At 37.6% G+C, this 15,488-nt stretch overlaps 1 protein-coding gene across 1 annotated transcript; it reads left to right on the top strand.

The window, feature by feature from the left end:
* Positions 1 to 1,672: 1,672 nt before the first annotated feature.
* LOC134817840 (uncharacterized) lies at positions 1,673 to 15,488 on the top strand. The gene is made up of 17 exons (XM_063827177.1): positions 1,673 to 1,871; positions 2,070 to 2,258; positions 2,579 to 2,720; positions 3,346 to 3,647; positions 4,959 to 5,028; positions 5,210 to 5,367; positions 5,554 to 5,665; positions 5,905 to 6,004; positions 6,247 to 6,340; positions 6,610 to 6,753; positions 7,206 to 7,351; positions 8,324 to 8,418; positions 8,706 to 8,955; positions 12,175 to 12,239; positions 12,445 to 12,509; positions 13,127 to 13,318; positions 14,399 to 15,488. The coding sequence occupies exons 1-17, from the start codon at positions 1,682 to 1,684 to the stop codon at positions 14,599 to 14,601; spliced, it is 2,517 nt and encodes an 838-aa protein (XP_063683247.1). The 5' UTR covers positions 1,673 to 1,681; the 3' UTR covers positions 14,602 to 15,488.

The following is a 15,488-nucleotide window of genomic DNA, read 5'->3' as shown; positions in this document are numbered from 1 at the left end:
AACAACTAATTTTATTTGTGTTCTGTGATATGAATGGTTCCCATTTTTCCAATCCCCATCGACCGTCTAGTTCTACAATTTAGAGACTTCATTTGAATTACATTAACCGCGGTATCTTTATTGACTACAAACACAGACAGTTTATTGGTACCCAAAAAGTTTCTGCAAGTTTATGCCAGACACCGTATAATTAACACTTGGCAAGTTAGCAACAGCTATGGATCTTTGACAATCATAAACATCTTACTTCCATCTTACTTATTTCCAAAAATATCGCATTCTTCTTTGTTTATAACAGTCTCCAGATCGATATCGTCCGGAAATATGTAATATGATTGAAGAATCAAACAATAATTGAGAAGTTCTTGCATCAAAAGATTTCGAAGTTATATGTCTTTACCCTTTCCAGAGCACTGAAAGCTAATTCCTGGTCATTAGTAACATTGGTTGGGTCAAAAATGTTTGGACCTTAAACACAGGGGGCCAAACTATACTTTGCCCTCCCCCCCCACCTTGAAAGACACCAGAGCCATGACCCCAGTGCCCCCCCCCTCCCTTACATGCCTGATAATCACATAACAACATTACGAGTTGTTGTGGAATATGAGGTACTCCGACCGGTGCCATACAAAATGGAAAAAAATTTGATTATCCGGGAATAGCACACGCACTGACCTACCGGCCCCCCTTCTCTACACTCAGCTACCTCACTATTACATGGGGAATAGGAATTACCCCGCAGTTTACTAACTGTTTATCTGCTGCTCGTTTGTTTTGAATGGTTAGCTCCAGTATAGCTACCGTACGGTCGTGGTAGTAAAGAGATTGGATCGGTGAAGCTGGTAGCTGCACGCGCCACTGAACGCTCCCTGAATTCTCCTAAAATATGTAGCTGGATGCTTTACCAATAACTTGGCGTGTGTTCTGTAGCGATTGTCGCAATTTTCGGGGTTCATTCCGACGACCCCAGGGGTTGCCGCTCCTGTAATTCGGTGACCGGACTGCAACTTAACGGACTCTTACGGCCGACCGTCAGTATTTTGTAACGGTGTATGGTTCATTATAATAGCCGGGGTAGTTATGGTAAGTCGGGTTATTTTTGAGCTTAAGTCTTTATCGTTTTATCAGCTTTATTACTGTCGTGAGTCGTGAATGTTAACGCAGTGGCTCGGAGCACTTGATTCGGGATCGATTACAATTAGTTTACCATAAATGGTCCTAAATTAATCCTGTGATGTATTCTGCACATGCTTCATGTTATACAGCTCACATATTTCTCGTCTGCATCGCGGCCAATTTCTACTTACAGACACTTTCTGATTTGCTAATTTGGATGATGTACGGCCCCGAAATTATAACATTGGGGGGGGGGGGGGGGGGGGGGGGGGGGGGGAACATTGTTGGTTTCACAGCGATTTTGTTTACTTTCTGATCAAAACAATTTCGTTTTTAAAATTGTTTTTAGTCGTTCAACAGCTTACAAAGTATGACTGCTGCCTGCTCTTTCGTATTTTTATATTCACAACCTGCGTGGGTTACAAAAATTTGAATTATTCAAAATAAGAGTTTTTAGAAATTAACGTTGCACATATCATATCACTTTTAGTTTTAATAGTATCACGATAGTCAAAAGTACTATAATAATTAACAGAGCACGCCACTCTCCAGGTAGGTACAAACCATGATAAACTATGTCAGTACATCGGTACACAGTCTTATCAGCTTGCTCTTGCTGGGCGGCCCAATCCTGGCGGATCTGACCTACTTCCTTCCCGGCCACAGAACAGTCCTATACGCGGGCACATCACAGGCGTATCTCAAAGACTTTACAACAGTGATCAACACTGTGAATCACACCCTGACTCTCACAAGTAAGTGGTAATTGGGTGCAGGACACTCTGATTTATACAACAACGTACTAAGCGGAGACTGGATGTTCTGTGACGTCATATTGTCTCAGCTACTTTAAATGTATCATTTTACCAATTTTACCCAATTTACGCTTTAAATTCCACGTGCATGTTTCTCTGACACTAACATTAAAGTTTCTCACACACCAATATCCCCAGGTTCATCTGACGAGGGTATCTACAGTCCGATAGTAGGAAATTCCACCCACTCCCACATCCTCTCCGAGCAGACCCAGTGGTTCAGCTCTGCTAGTCTCTGTAGTTACAACTTGACGGATGTACTGCGGGATGTCCCACCCACCCTGTTTCGTCCCGGCAGTACAGCGGTAGTTCCGTGTGCGGTCGTAGGTAATTAATTTATTGAGTTAGCAGCTTGTCCTGTGATTTATAAGTAAATTAGGATATGTAAGTGAGAAATGTGTGTGTGTCCAGTAACCTGCCCTTAAAGGTGACTTAAAGGTGACGAGCAGTATATCCGTAATGCCCGTTATTTTGATTGCATGAAAATTTGAAAAGTTGTCACCACAATTTAACAAAATATATTATGTATAAAGTCGTACCACAATTTGACATAGTACAAATCATTTACTTTTAAAGTGGCATCAACAATATTGGCAATTTTAGAATTTGGACTTTTAATTTGATGTTCCTAAATTTACTCACTACAGGACAACCTAAACCTACGATATGGTGGCAGGTCCTGGTGGATGGGCTGTTCTCCAATTTAACTTTAGATGGACGATACTTTATGTCACCCAACAATCATCTTATTATAAAGAATATTGCAGAAACTGATTCTGGAACTTACAGGTACGAAGCAAATGTTTTACCGGCTATTTTTTCACCGATCTTTCCAGTTTGATACCTGCATTTTTGAAGGTAGAACATTCGAAAGTTTCCAAGGACCTCAGACCTTGTTAATATTGCAATATCCGGCCGCGCCACTCTTTTTCAAGTCTCACACATCAGTAGACATTGGCAATTTTCCGTCAATATTGCCAAAACCTGGCGGTGTATTTATATTAGCACACATGTGTTGTGTTAGCACATATGTGCTATATGGCCACATGATATGTGCTGTGTTAGCCTTATTAACCACCGTTTTTGAGCGGGTAAACTGTCCCCTACGGGGCAGGACGTAATGACTAAATGAGATCAAGATGATTAAGTTGCTACGTATAACTATAAAAGTATGCAGATGTTGCCTCTGTACCTTTAAGAACTTTCATAAGTGGACAGTATGGCGTACAGTGTACGCTATCCTAGGAGATTGAGTCAGTTGTAATTTACCTACTTTTACAGGAATAAGTGAACAAAATATGCGTTATTTGCAATGTTGAATGTTGATATGATTATTCCATCCGCGAAGTATCCTAATAAATTCCTCGCATCAATATAGCTCCACATTCCACCCGATAACTCTAACTCCCGGCAGGTGTGTGGGGTGGAATGAGTGTGGGTCTCGGTGTCCGACCCAGGACACTTGTCTCACCGGTCAGAACACCACAGGTGATCCCATCACCATAACCGTGTCTCTGGACAGTGTTCACCCTAACAAAGCCTTCAACTTGAACAACAAGCTGGATCCTTACACAGAGTATATTACTCATTGGTACAGCTGTCTGATGGGTGACAACGAGACACAGTGTCTCTATTTGAGGCAGTTCTCCAAGAGACAGTTTGGTGGTAATATTGATGCTGTGTTTATTGGTGATGCTAACTTCTCCAGTATAAACAGTAGGTTCCCCCGGGTTTTGCTTTTTAGAGATTCCAGCAAGATCGAACAATTTACTGTCGATTGTTCCATGGGACAATTCCAATTTTTTGGTAGAACATTGAAACAATGTAAAACCTAGAAAGGCCCTTGTCTTCTAACTCAGTCAATTGTCGTTAGGTTACGAGGTCGGACAGCAATTGTTCGGTCTTACCCAAATATCATGCATGATACACCGTGATGGTATAGTTCTTGCCTCTTTGTGACTTTTTGGAGTTCTCCTTATCAGGGGATATACATAATAAGAAATTATATTAAGCGAATGCAGCTGTTCGTCAAATTAAAATTAATTGTTATCTCTTTTATTTGCTAAAAATAAAGTTAGACCTCTATTTTACGCGGTTAATGTTATAGTTAAGCGAACCAAATTTCGGCCGAAATTTAATTGTCATTTGAAAATTTAATGTGATTTGGTGCTTTTCTCCAAACTTAAGAATTATATTTTATGTGAAATAAAAGGTCGCGTAGAATAGAGGTCCCCGTTTACCCTTACAACGTTGCAGAGATGATAAAATAGAGGTCTAACACGTTCTACCAAGATAAAACAGTTTTATCTGTTTATGTTGCGATTGACATTCCCGAGTGTAAATACCCAACATTCCCGAGTGTTAATACCCAACATTCCCGAGTGTAAATACCTAACATTCCCGAGTGTTAATACCCAACATTCCCGAGTGTTAATACCCAACATTCCCGAGTGTAAATACCCAACATTCCCGAGTGTTAATACCCAACATTCCCGAGTGTAAATACCCAACATTCCCGAGTGTAAATACCCAACATTCCCGAGTGTAAATACCCAACATTCCCGAGTGTAAATACCCAACATTCCCGAGTGTAAATACCCAACATTCCCGAGTGTAAATACCCAACATTCCCGAGTGTTAATACCCAACATTCCCGAGTGTAAATACCTAACATTCCCGAGTGTTAATACCCAACATTCCCGAGTGTTAATACCCAACATTCCCGAGTGTTAATACCCAACATTCCCGAGTGTAAATACCCAACATTCCCGAGTGTTAATACCCAACATTCCCGAGTGTAAATACCCAACATTCCCGAGTGTAAATACCCAACATTCCCGAGTGTAAATACCCAACATTCCCGAGTGTAAATACCCAACATTCCCGAGTGTAAATACCCAACATTCCCGAGTGTAAAATGTAAATACCCAACATTCCCGAGTGTAAATACCCAACATTCCCGAGTGTAAAATGTAAATACCCAGTGTAAATACCTACACGGTGCCCTTATATGGTAATAATACCCAGGGGATGATGTCGATGGTTCCTATGGCACGAATGAATTTGGAATTTGCATGTTCGAATGTCTCAAAAATAGGTACAATCATGAAATGTTAATGTTTATGCTGGGATTGATTTATCACAGGGATTTTAAGATAATTTTATATATTTAATTACATCAAATCACACTCTATATCAGAGTTGAAGTAGATATTTTCTCTTTTTTTAAGCTTCCGGCATTTTATTGATGACAGAACTAAACAAATCTCTCACTCCAGTTCGAGCGAAGAATTGGGCAGTACGGCTGTCGACATCCGGCCGATGGACTGCACTAATATAGAAGCTGGTGAAGAGCTTTCTACAAACTGTTTTTCTGTTCATGTGAACATTTCAAAGTTCTTGGCTATCGCTGTCAACAACCTCAAATTTGTACCAGGTAGAGTATAAAAAATAGCTTTAATTCGATCCAAATTTAATTTAAATTACTCTCTTCGTTCCCCGTTACGGTAATCATTCCTCGAAATTTTAATCTGATTATATGCAAATTCTAATCTAATAATATGTAAATTTTCCCTCTCACGATATGGTAATTAATCAGGCTAATTATGTCACTCTTCCCCAGATATCAAGCTATCAAGGTTAGAAGAAGTGGTTACACTCACTCAGAATACCACAAGAATTCAATTCTACACAAGTAGAAAAGATATAGATCATGGAGACATGAGAGATTGGACGTGAGTTTTCATATTTGCATTTTGTCTTTAAATGGAATGTTCGAGACAGTTTTAAAATGATATTTTGATAGTAAGTATTATTCCTACAGGGCGTGGGTGGTCCCTTTTTAAAAATATTTTAAATATTTTAAATGTTTTAAATACAGATCAATTATATATTTCTACTGCTTCTCGAAGGTTGGGATTTTTCTGGCATTTTTATATCCACAGTTACAGCTTAAAGTATGATCTTATTTTAGTTGCTACAAAAACAACAAGGAGATCATACCGGATAAACGAACCTCCGTCACTAAAATAGTAGACAGAAAAAATGACAGAATATTATTTTCAATAAATAAGGTTTGCAGATTTAATCAGACAGACTACTTCTTTGGTAGTCTAGTCAATAAATTTAACTCTCAGTCTCTTGTGATACTATTTTAATAATTAGTTAGTTTTTTAAACAACTAGTTAGTTAACAACAACATGGACAGTAACAACTGCCAGTATCTCTGAAGCTTCTTTATTTATAATAACCTAATTTATAAACGTTTATAATAACCTAATAATCGCTTAATATTACTGATCGATATGACTTGCAGGACTGTCTGATGAGGGCAGATATAGGAGACTATTACTGTAAAATAACAGACATAGCTGGACAGATATCCCTGTCTGCACATACATCTGTCGTAGGTAAATCTACAAAAACTCTTGTAAAAACACATGCTGTACAAACGGTTAACAACTACATAACATTATGTCGTGTACAGGTTTCCATGAAAGTTAAAATGATTGTATGTAAGTATATGGACATAAACTCATGAAATGTGTTTCACCTTTTTTTAATCAATATCAGTACCCAGACCATTATCCACTATCCAGTATCCACCCTCATCAATCAAATTTCACGTACAGTCGGATATCCGTTCCTTATTTGCTAAACCCCAATTCTCCTCCTACAGGTGTTGATAAGTTTAGCTGTACGGAGGCCGAAGTGTCCCTCCAATCCAGGACTACCACCTCACTGCTGGTCAGCTGGTCGTCTGTAAACGACAAAATCACAACGCAACAGGATTTGGTCGTACAACCCTACCCCTGTCACCCGGGTACGTTCGGTGTGTACTGGCCTATAATCGGCTATTAAGAGCGGTTATGCGCTTCAATTTCAAAGCAGATTTGTATCGTTTCCTCGCCTTTAGTTAAGTCTTTACTCGGTATACCTGCCTCCCTGACTACTGAAATATATAAATCGTTTGTTTGATATAATGAGTGTATCTCTAGCGCCCTAAGGCCTAAACATTTCCTGTGCCTATATAAAGTGCTCTCTTATGTTAAAACCAATACCAATTCTAATGACCCTTGGTTGGACTAAAAAAGGTCTACCCTAATCATGCAAACTTATAGAGCTTCAGAGATCAAAATGATCACGACCGTCTAAATGATATCTGGTAATGTAAGACCCTGAACACAACAAGTGACACCCAGAACACAACAAATGACACACTGAACAGGACGAGTGATACCCAGAACATAACAAGTGACACCCATAATATCGCAGGTGATAGAGAGTGTGGTGGTGAAAGTGTGACTGTTCTCCTGACCTCCGCCCAGAACCTCTCCAACATCACCAGCCTGACACCCGGGTGTTGCTACAGTATCACCGTCACCAAATCTTCCGGCTCTGTCTTGGCCGAGAATAAAGAAGTGGGTTCATTTTCAATGTTTTCCATATTTCTGTGATGTTAAACTATTCTCTTGCTCTATAAAGTAGCTCGATTTCCGGTTCTAACAGCACTTAGCAACGTGGTAGGGGATACACCGCGCCATAGTTACGCCGTGCCATGAAAATATGTGAAATATGCCCCATGAAAATATGTGAAGCACGCACGGTAATGCTGTAAAGTATCACTCTGTTCCCTGTAATTCTGTTACCAATACCATTAATGTGTTTAGTGGACAGAGACCAGTCATTATACAATGGAATTTGGCTCAATTCAATTCTGAGCTGTTCTCTGAAGATACATATAATGAGAATATACTTTGTTATGATTATTAATTATTATGTGTCATTATCTGTATTATAGATCGTATAAATTAATCAGTACTGATTATTATTTACACCAGCTGAGTTAGCGAAGCTTCTTATTAATCTCCATATTCATATTTTGATGCAACTTTATTAATTTCATTGTGCGATACATTATTATTCACATAAAATGAAGTTTTTTCCGACAGTTTTTCGTTCGTGACATGTCATCTACCCTCATGTAATGAATGATGTTTATGTCTTAAGTCTTTCACTTTAAGAAAAGACTTAAACCATTGAATAAGGCAGATAAACAATGTGCATTAGTTTAGCACTTAGAATTGGTAATTATCCATTCAAATTTTTTAAGAGATCTGAAAATACATAACACACGCCGGTGCAGTGCTAATTATGCACATAAATATAACTAATTACATACTCCTATATAGTATATATAATGGCTATCGTTCGGTATTTTGGCACGGTTACAATTAACCCTTAGGCTAACCATTTAGGCAAATCAGCGACTTCTAAGAAAACTGGAGAAAATGTAGCGGGCTGTTACGGTTACGATTATCTCTAAAACGCTTTATTTTATACATCTTCAAAGGTGAAAATCTCAAAATATTAATGATATTATCGAATTTTAGGTTTCCGACTTCAAAACGTGGGAGGTTCCTCCGAAAGCACAATCGACATTGTCTATGCAATACAACGCTTCATACTACCAGAACGATAAACTCAGGTATTTATGGTTCATTAGAAGTTGTGAAACAATTAACAACCTCATTTTAACGCCAAAACTCACATATCTTGCGATCACCACTTGCTTGACTTGCTGTTTACTGAAAGTAATTTTGTTGACTTAACTTAACATATCTGTACATGTGATCTTCATATCTATAAATTTAATCTTCTTATCCATATTTAAGTTATCTTCATATCTACAATCTACATTCTATAAATATTATCCTACATTGCCTCACCTTAATATTACAAGTTTCCTTGTATTAACCCCGCCCCTCGCTCCAGGATTTGGTGGACAGCACCAGAGCGAGTATCATGGGGGAGCGACACACTAACATTCGAGATAACACGAGGTATTGATACTTACAAGATAAGCGGACGGACTTACTTTGTAGTGGATGAGTTGCTGCCTGAAGCACAGATCATGAGGTACGGACAGATGAGGCTGTGTAATCCGGCTGGGTGTTCTCTTCATCATGAAATACTGGTCACAGTCCCGTACCGGCCCAACAAGCCACGAGTCGAGCTGCTCGATGTGAGTTATTCTTTTTAATTTTAAATGTGATTTATTGTTATTTTGTAACGTCTTTTGTAGTTTGAGTTATTGTCACTTCATATAAAACACTTGAAACGTGAGATATTGTTAGTTACAATTTGTAACTCTTTTAAGTGATAGACTACAGAGGACAGAGTTACATTTTTATCTTGAAATATAACGTGTCCCTGTCTCACTTTTAATGTCATGTTGAGGTACAGTACAAAAAACCGGTCCCCAAACAAACAGTAAACAACAGATATTACACAGATATTACACTTTTACATTCGTTGCTAAATTGTAGCTCTGTTATCGCTTAGCTTATCTTTGTTAATTAATATCCAACACGGCTTGTTTTAACCGCTACAGCCTCACCTTGTAATGCAAAGTGAATTACTTAACGATATTGATGTGTTGTTGATGGATACGTTATAACGTATCCATATACGTTATAACGCATCATCATATTATAGCAAAGATTTCAGCCAAGATTTCAGCCAAGATTTCATCATAATAAGCAAAGATTTCAGCAAAAATTTCAGCAAAGATTTCAGAATGGAGTTGAAGAAACCTTATGTCGAAATTGTTGCGATAAATGGTGGGACATTAACTAGTTGACCAAGCCTGATGTAGTCCGTTATCTAAATGATTCGTTTCAGATCAATGATACGTTTATTATAGACCTTGTCAAGAAATTGTGGAACGAGTTCATTTTAATGCAGAGCAATCTCATAGAGATTAGAGAGTCAGAAACAGTTGATCAGTGTTCAGGCAGAGCTTTCGAACTGTAAGACTGAGAAGACTGAACAACTTGACACATTGAAGAACACCGTTAAGACATCTGTTGAAAAAACCGAATTTCAAACGTACAGCTCAATAGTGAAGAATTCACAGCCAACTGAGCAGGTCATCGGCTCGGAAACGCTTAAAAGCGTAGTCAAACGTGTTGTTGAGGAAGAGGACCGCAGTCGCAACTTCGTTGTATTTGGTCTGTCCGAAGGGAGCGATAGCGAACTTGTTGACACAGTTATCGAGGTTTTCCAAAACATTGGACAGAAACCGAAGAAAGATCGTTGAAGCGTGCAGAATTGGTAGGAAATCGAAGGACAATTCAGTTAACGCCCGGCCTGTTAAAGTGAAAGTATCAAGCTCAATTGTTGTTGATCAGCTTGTTGCCAACGCTAAGAATCTGAGGATAACAGAAAAGTTTAAAACTGTTTTCGTCTGTCCAGATCGGTCTCCTAAAACACGCCAGATTACAAGAGACTTATAGTCAAGGAAATGAAGGACAGAGCGGCAGAAGAGAAGGACAAAGTGTTTTTCATAAAGGCTGGTAAAATACTTTGCAGGATAAGATTGAAACTAAGGCCGAGGGATAGTATGGGTCAAATATATTTTGTGGCGAATTAATTGGTTTTAGTTGATTGTTGCTAGCTTGAGTGTTTGCAACATGTTTTGACGTTCAGTTTTTTGCTTTTTTAAGTGATCATACAGGATTAAACAATTCTCGAGAGCCTATTTAGCATAGTTAATTTCTAACTTGCACATCTAGTTAACATTCATCTCAATGACAGTGTTCATAATAACTTATATTTTATCTTTTAACATATTACCTGATTTATGATCACATTTATCATTTAGCAGTCATATAGAGACATAGAGATTAGGAGTTATTAAGTATTTTGTGCTACTTTTTACGTTCATTTTGTATCTATAATAATATATATCATATATTTGAAGTAAACATTGGCCAGTCAGCAAAGCTGGTCCCCAATAAAAAACGGGGGGGATGCAACGTCAATTAATGTCAGTATTCCATAAAAACCCCAAACTGACATTGACATTAATTGACATTAATTGACATTAATTGACATTAATTGACATTAATTGACATTAATTGACATTAATTGACATTAATTGACATTAATTGACATTAATTTGTCTTGAAATTTGAGATTATCATTATTCGATAAATATTCAAGATATTCACATCTATGTAGTTAGACCGGTTCAAAAAAACAAAATGTCCTTGAATAATTATGAGTATGTTCTTATCTGTTGATCCTTAAGTTCAAAGACCACCAAAAAAAATTTCAGCTTCCAACTCTTCCATCTTCGGTCCCCACCGGCCACGCCCATATTTTATTGGTTTCTTATACAGGTAAAATATCTAGAATCGGCTTTTTTAGTATGAAGGAGTAATGTTAGCTGTTTAAGATTCGTTATTCAAATATAAATGTCATGAAGGCATTTCGTTTAATGTGGGTTTTAAGTTCTGATGATGTTGAGAACCACGCCCTTGGATGGCCACGCCCATTTAAGAAAATCAAATTTAGGAAAACCGTATTATTTTAGTTTTATTGTTTAATGATCTGAATTTTTTTCACATTTCACATTTCCATATGTGATAGTAGCGAATAAATTGATGATATAAACGTTCTAAAGTGCTAAAAATATGATAGAACTACATAATCTCTGGTCGAAAAATATCGTGTCAATTAATGTCAGTATTCCAAAATTTTGCAAAACTGACATTGACATTAATTGACATTAATTGACATTAATTGACATTAATTGACATTAATTGACATTAATTGACATTAATTGACATTAATTGACATTAATTGACATTAATTGACGTTGCATCCCCCCCTAAAAAACAGTGTCCATTTGAGAACTATGAGATGTATTGAGGCATTATGGTGCAGGGTTACTATTTTGGAGAACACTGAAGATAACACTTTGCAGAGGGTCACTGAATTGTCAGGCAATGCCCTGTATGTGGTATACAAATCAACAGGCTCTATAAAAATAAAAAGTTGTTTACCCACACAATACTAGTTGGAAACTTCCCCTTTGGCTAATAAGGCCTAAATGGTGACGGCAATCTAGCTTGATGCTTGGTCAACTCACCATGCTATACATTCATTGGCTAAAGAAACGCGAAAGTTGATGAAATCTACGAAACTTTTATATGAACGAAAAATCTCATGTACAAAATGTTGCGGCACGATTTTTATTTTTTCTAATTATACTAGAACACTTCGAGATTTATGGATCTTGAAGTTTCAAGCCCCTTTCACAATTGAACAAATCTGATATGATTTTTCTTATCATGAAATATTAACACAGCTCTCTCTAGCCCATAAGTTTATAAACCCACTTACTTCATAAATATAGACAATCTGAAATAGGACACTGACTCCCTCTCTTCTTCAGTCTGGCTGCAGAGAACTGAAGGTAAATATGTCTAACGAGGACACAGTAACATACAGCAAATATAGGTAAGGAGTTAGTTATTAAGTTATTCCTACCAATCTCTAATTTCTTGAATTCGATTATGTCTTGCAGGATGATTAAAATCAAGCCGAAGGTTTGTTCTTCTGACATATGACAACGTTTTATATAGAGTTTGAAGAAATGTGTATGTATTTCTTATCTAGTGGAGTATATAAAGTACATTAATATATCTGATTTCAATGTATGCAGGTATGGCGTGCTCAAGTACACTGAAGACAACACTACATTGCCAGAAGTTCTCTTCACAGGAAATCGTAAGTTTTTAATGCTCCTTTTCCAACCCAAATTTCCCGATGCTTATAAATAAAGGGAATAAATTCAGGGAGGATTAGTACCTCCACTTCAAGTATATTAGATTGATCTAACACTACATCGCCAACAGTTCACCTTACAGGATATTGTAAGTTTTTAAATGCTGCTTAGTACCTCCACTTATGGGCCATCTGATTAATTCAATAACCAAATCTACACTTGGTGCTAATCGAATTGGTTCGCAATGACACCAATTTTATTCTTTTCTACCGTCTCCTGCTAACAACTGGCCATACAACTGTTAGCTTATCCGTGCTGATTGTTTCAGGGGGCCAGAGTAAGAGTCCAGAGCACATGTGTTCTAACATGGATGTTACTGGTGTCCCCAATCATATATTACAGTCAAATTCTGCTTACTTGTGCCTTAACCAGTCCGAATATTTTCCCAGCTTAAAAATCCTTCGTTGCCATTTGACTTTAAGTTTCCATGTTGTAAATTTCTGTATAATTTGTTAAAAGTTTCAAATCAAATCATTTTATAAATCCACATAAAATAATGCATACCATTCAAGTGTAGTTCAAATATATTACGCGCCCTTTTTAAATGATTACTCCTCAGTATCGCTGGGTGTAAACGTAGTGAAGTACCTCAAAGAAGGAAAGAGGTACAACCTAAAGATATGGGGTATTAACTCCAGGAACAGCAATACTCCACTGATCAGTGTTCCTGTTGAGACGGAGTCGTTCTGTGCCAGGGAAATCACAATTGTTACCATCTTAGCCTTCATCTTAGTCGTCATCGGAGTCATGGGTATGGATATTTTTTACATTTTTATCCGAACTTTGCTGTTATATCCTTTTTGCTACCGACAAGATCGGTTAGCATGATCGCTGCTTTTAAAATTATTTAAGTGCCTACAATATCTCTCTGTTAGTCGCCATTCTTTACAATATGACCGAGTTAAGAGGAGAATATAATACTGATAGGCTATTATCCTAGTAAAAACCCTATACTCCTGTCTGGGCGCTTATCGTTAATCGGTTTGCCGCTGAATCAATCGATCTTTATGTCAGACGTCAATGTGACTCAGACAAGCTCGGTCAATGGTCATAATAGCCAACAATAATTACCTTGGACAACATCAACGTCATTAGGCTATGTCCTGTACACGGAGGATTCTAGGCTTTACCTGATATTTTGCATTGAAAAGTTTGAAAAGGGGTGAGGCTGTCTAGGAAAAATATACTTCATGATGCGTAAATATATCTGAAGAAAGTTGATACTTTTGAAAAACCCTGTACCTTCAATAGACGCCATTTATGAATTGTCAAGCTATCATAAATATACAGTTGCATGCAGCCCTTTATGCAAATATTGTGTTTGTGCGTCTACTGAATAAGTAGACCGCCTCTGCACTGCAGCAGAATTTCGACTGGTCCTGATTTTGTTCATCTCAGCTTTTCCAAATATGTTTTAGTTATTACAACACAGATTGAAAGTTTCTTGCAAGTTTCTTACATTTCTTCAACAAAATGCGACAAATTGTGTGCCAAATTCTTCCGGTATACTTCTTAATTTGTCACATGTTGTTTAAATACTGGACGTGTAGGTAAATAAATGTAATTTAGTAATTTCACGCGTGTTATTTGAATTTTAACATATACAAACTTTTCTGACGTGATTAATGATGAACTGAGGAAATTAGACTGGAATCATTCCATTCCATTACCCTTAACTACCATACACGACTAACTATAAGTTAGTAATCAATTGATAAATACACAACTTGCATACCTCACATTTTTTGCCAAACATCCCTGATTTACCATGATACATACCTGATTGCGGAACCTCCGCGGAGTCCAAAGTGTGACCGGGTAATTATTTCAGTGTGTGTCCTGGTGGAGAGACGAAGAAAAGACGCCATGTACACATACACCATGAACCCAACCGGAGAGAATGTGTTTAGCGACGCGCTTGAGGACGATATATCAATTATTCACATCAATCACGACCAAGCAACTACTGTCAAACCGTCTCGTAATGTTCTGCTAAGACTGAAACTATCACTGGGTTTAAAGAGATTAAAGTGATTTGCGATGTACAGGAAGTTTTCCTGAAACTGTACGCATGGTAACCCGTGCTCCCATTAAAGCTGAAAGGCGTCAGATTTTTAACCAAATAATCAACGATTCAGATTTTTATTTATTTTTTATCTATTGAACTGCTAAGACGTTAGCTTATATTGTTGTCGCGACTGGATACTGATTTTATCCAAACCCGATGAGGTTGACGCGTTGACATAGCAACCTGTAAACACAGACAAGGTTTTACTTTTTAAGGAATAATTTTAGCGATATCATGGAGATTGTACATATATTTGTCTGTAAACACAGATACCCTCCGATTTAGGTTAAGCTTTTACCGCACTATCCTCCCAGAGCCAGCCGGTTATTGACTGCCAAATCAGGTTACTAACCTGATTTGGCGTGATCGATCAAATAATCATATTATCTGTAATATATTCGTCCGTATAAGAAGCTACCTGGATTTGAATCGGATCATTTACACTTAAATACTTGTAAGTGGAGAATGTGCTAAACATTGATTTTAGGTGGCCCAGGGAGAGTGAGTGCAGTAGAAGAATATTATAATGGATTATACGTACGTGAACATAATGTTCAGTAACAATTAAATACAAAAATTAGATGGACCATGGAGTTGTGTTCGTGCTGTATCGTGCTATTATATATTCTCTCGAGTGCAAAAACTGTTGCAACTCACGGATACGGTACTCAAATGATGTTAATAGCAACACTAAACTGTTCGTGACCCTCTTGGTTTATCAAAAAATAATGCTCCTAATTTTATTATCAAAGTTGATAAGATCGCTTAAAGAGAACCCCGGTCAGCACAGTGTAAAACTGGCATAAGATGGTGTCGGTATTCGGTATTATATATATATATATGAGGGACCACA

This window comes from Bolinopsis microptera, chromosome 7 (assembly GCF_026151205.1).
Source record: "Bolinopsis microptera isolate Bmic1 chromosome 7, MBARI_Bmic_1.0, whole genome shotgun sequence".
NCBI classification, from domain to species: domain Eukaryota; kingdom Metazoa; phylum Ctenophora; class Tentaculata; order Lobata; family Bolinopsidae; genus Bolinopsis; species Bolinopsis microptera.
The sequence above is the reverse complement of the archived record's forward strand: the minus strand, read 5'-3'. Positions and strand labels throughout refer to the sequence as shown.

Excerpts from the sequence above, each read along its gene's own strand:
- LOC134817840 (XM_063827177.1), top strand. The coding sequence starts at position 1,682 with ATGATAAACTATGTCAGTACATCGGTACACAGTCTTATCAGCTTGCTC. Across the intron at positions 5,029-5,209 it reads TTCGAATGTCTCAAAAATAG|TTCGAGCGAAGAATTGGGCA; the intron begins GTACAATCATGA and ends CTCTCACTCCAG. Across the intron at positions 6,005-6,246 it reads TATTATTTTCAATAAATAAG|GACTGTCTGATGAGGGCAGA; the intron begins GTTTGCAGATTT and ends TATGACTTGCAG.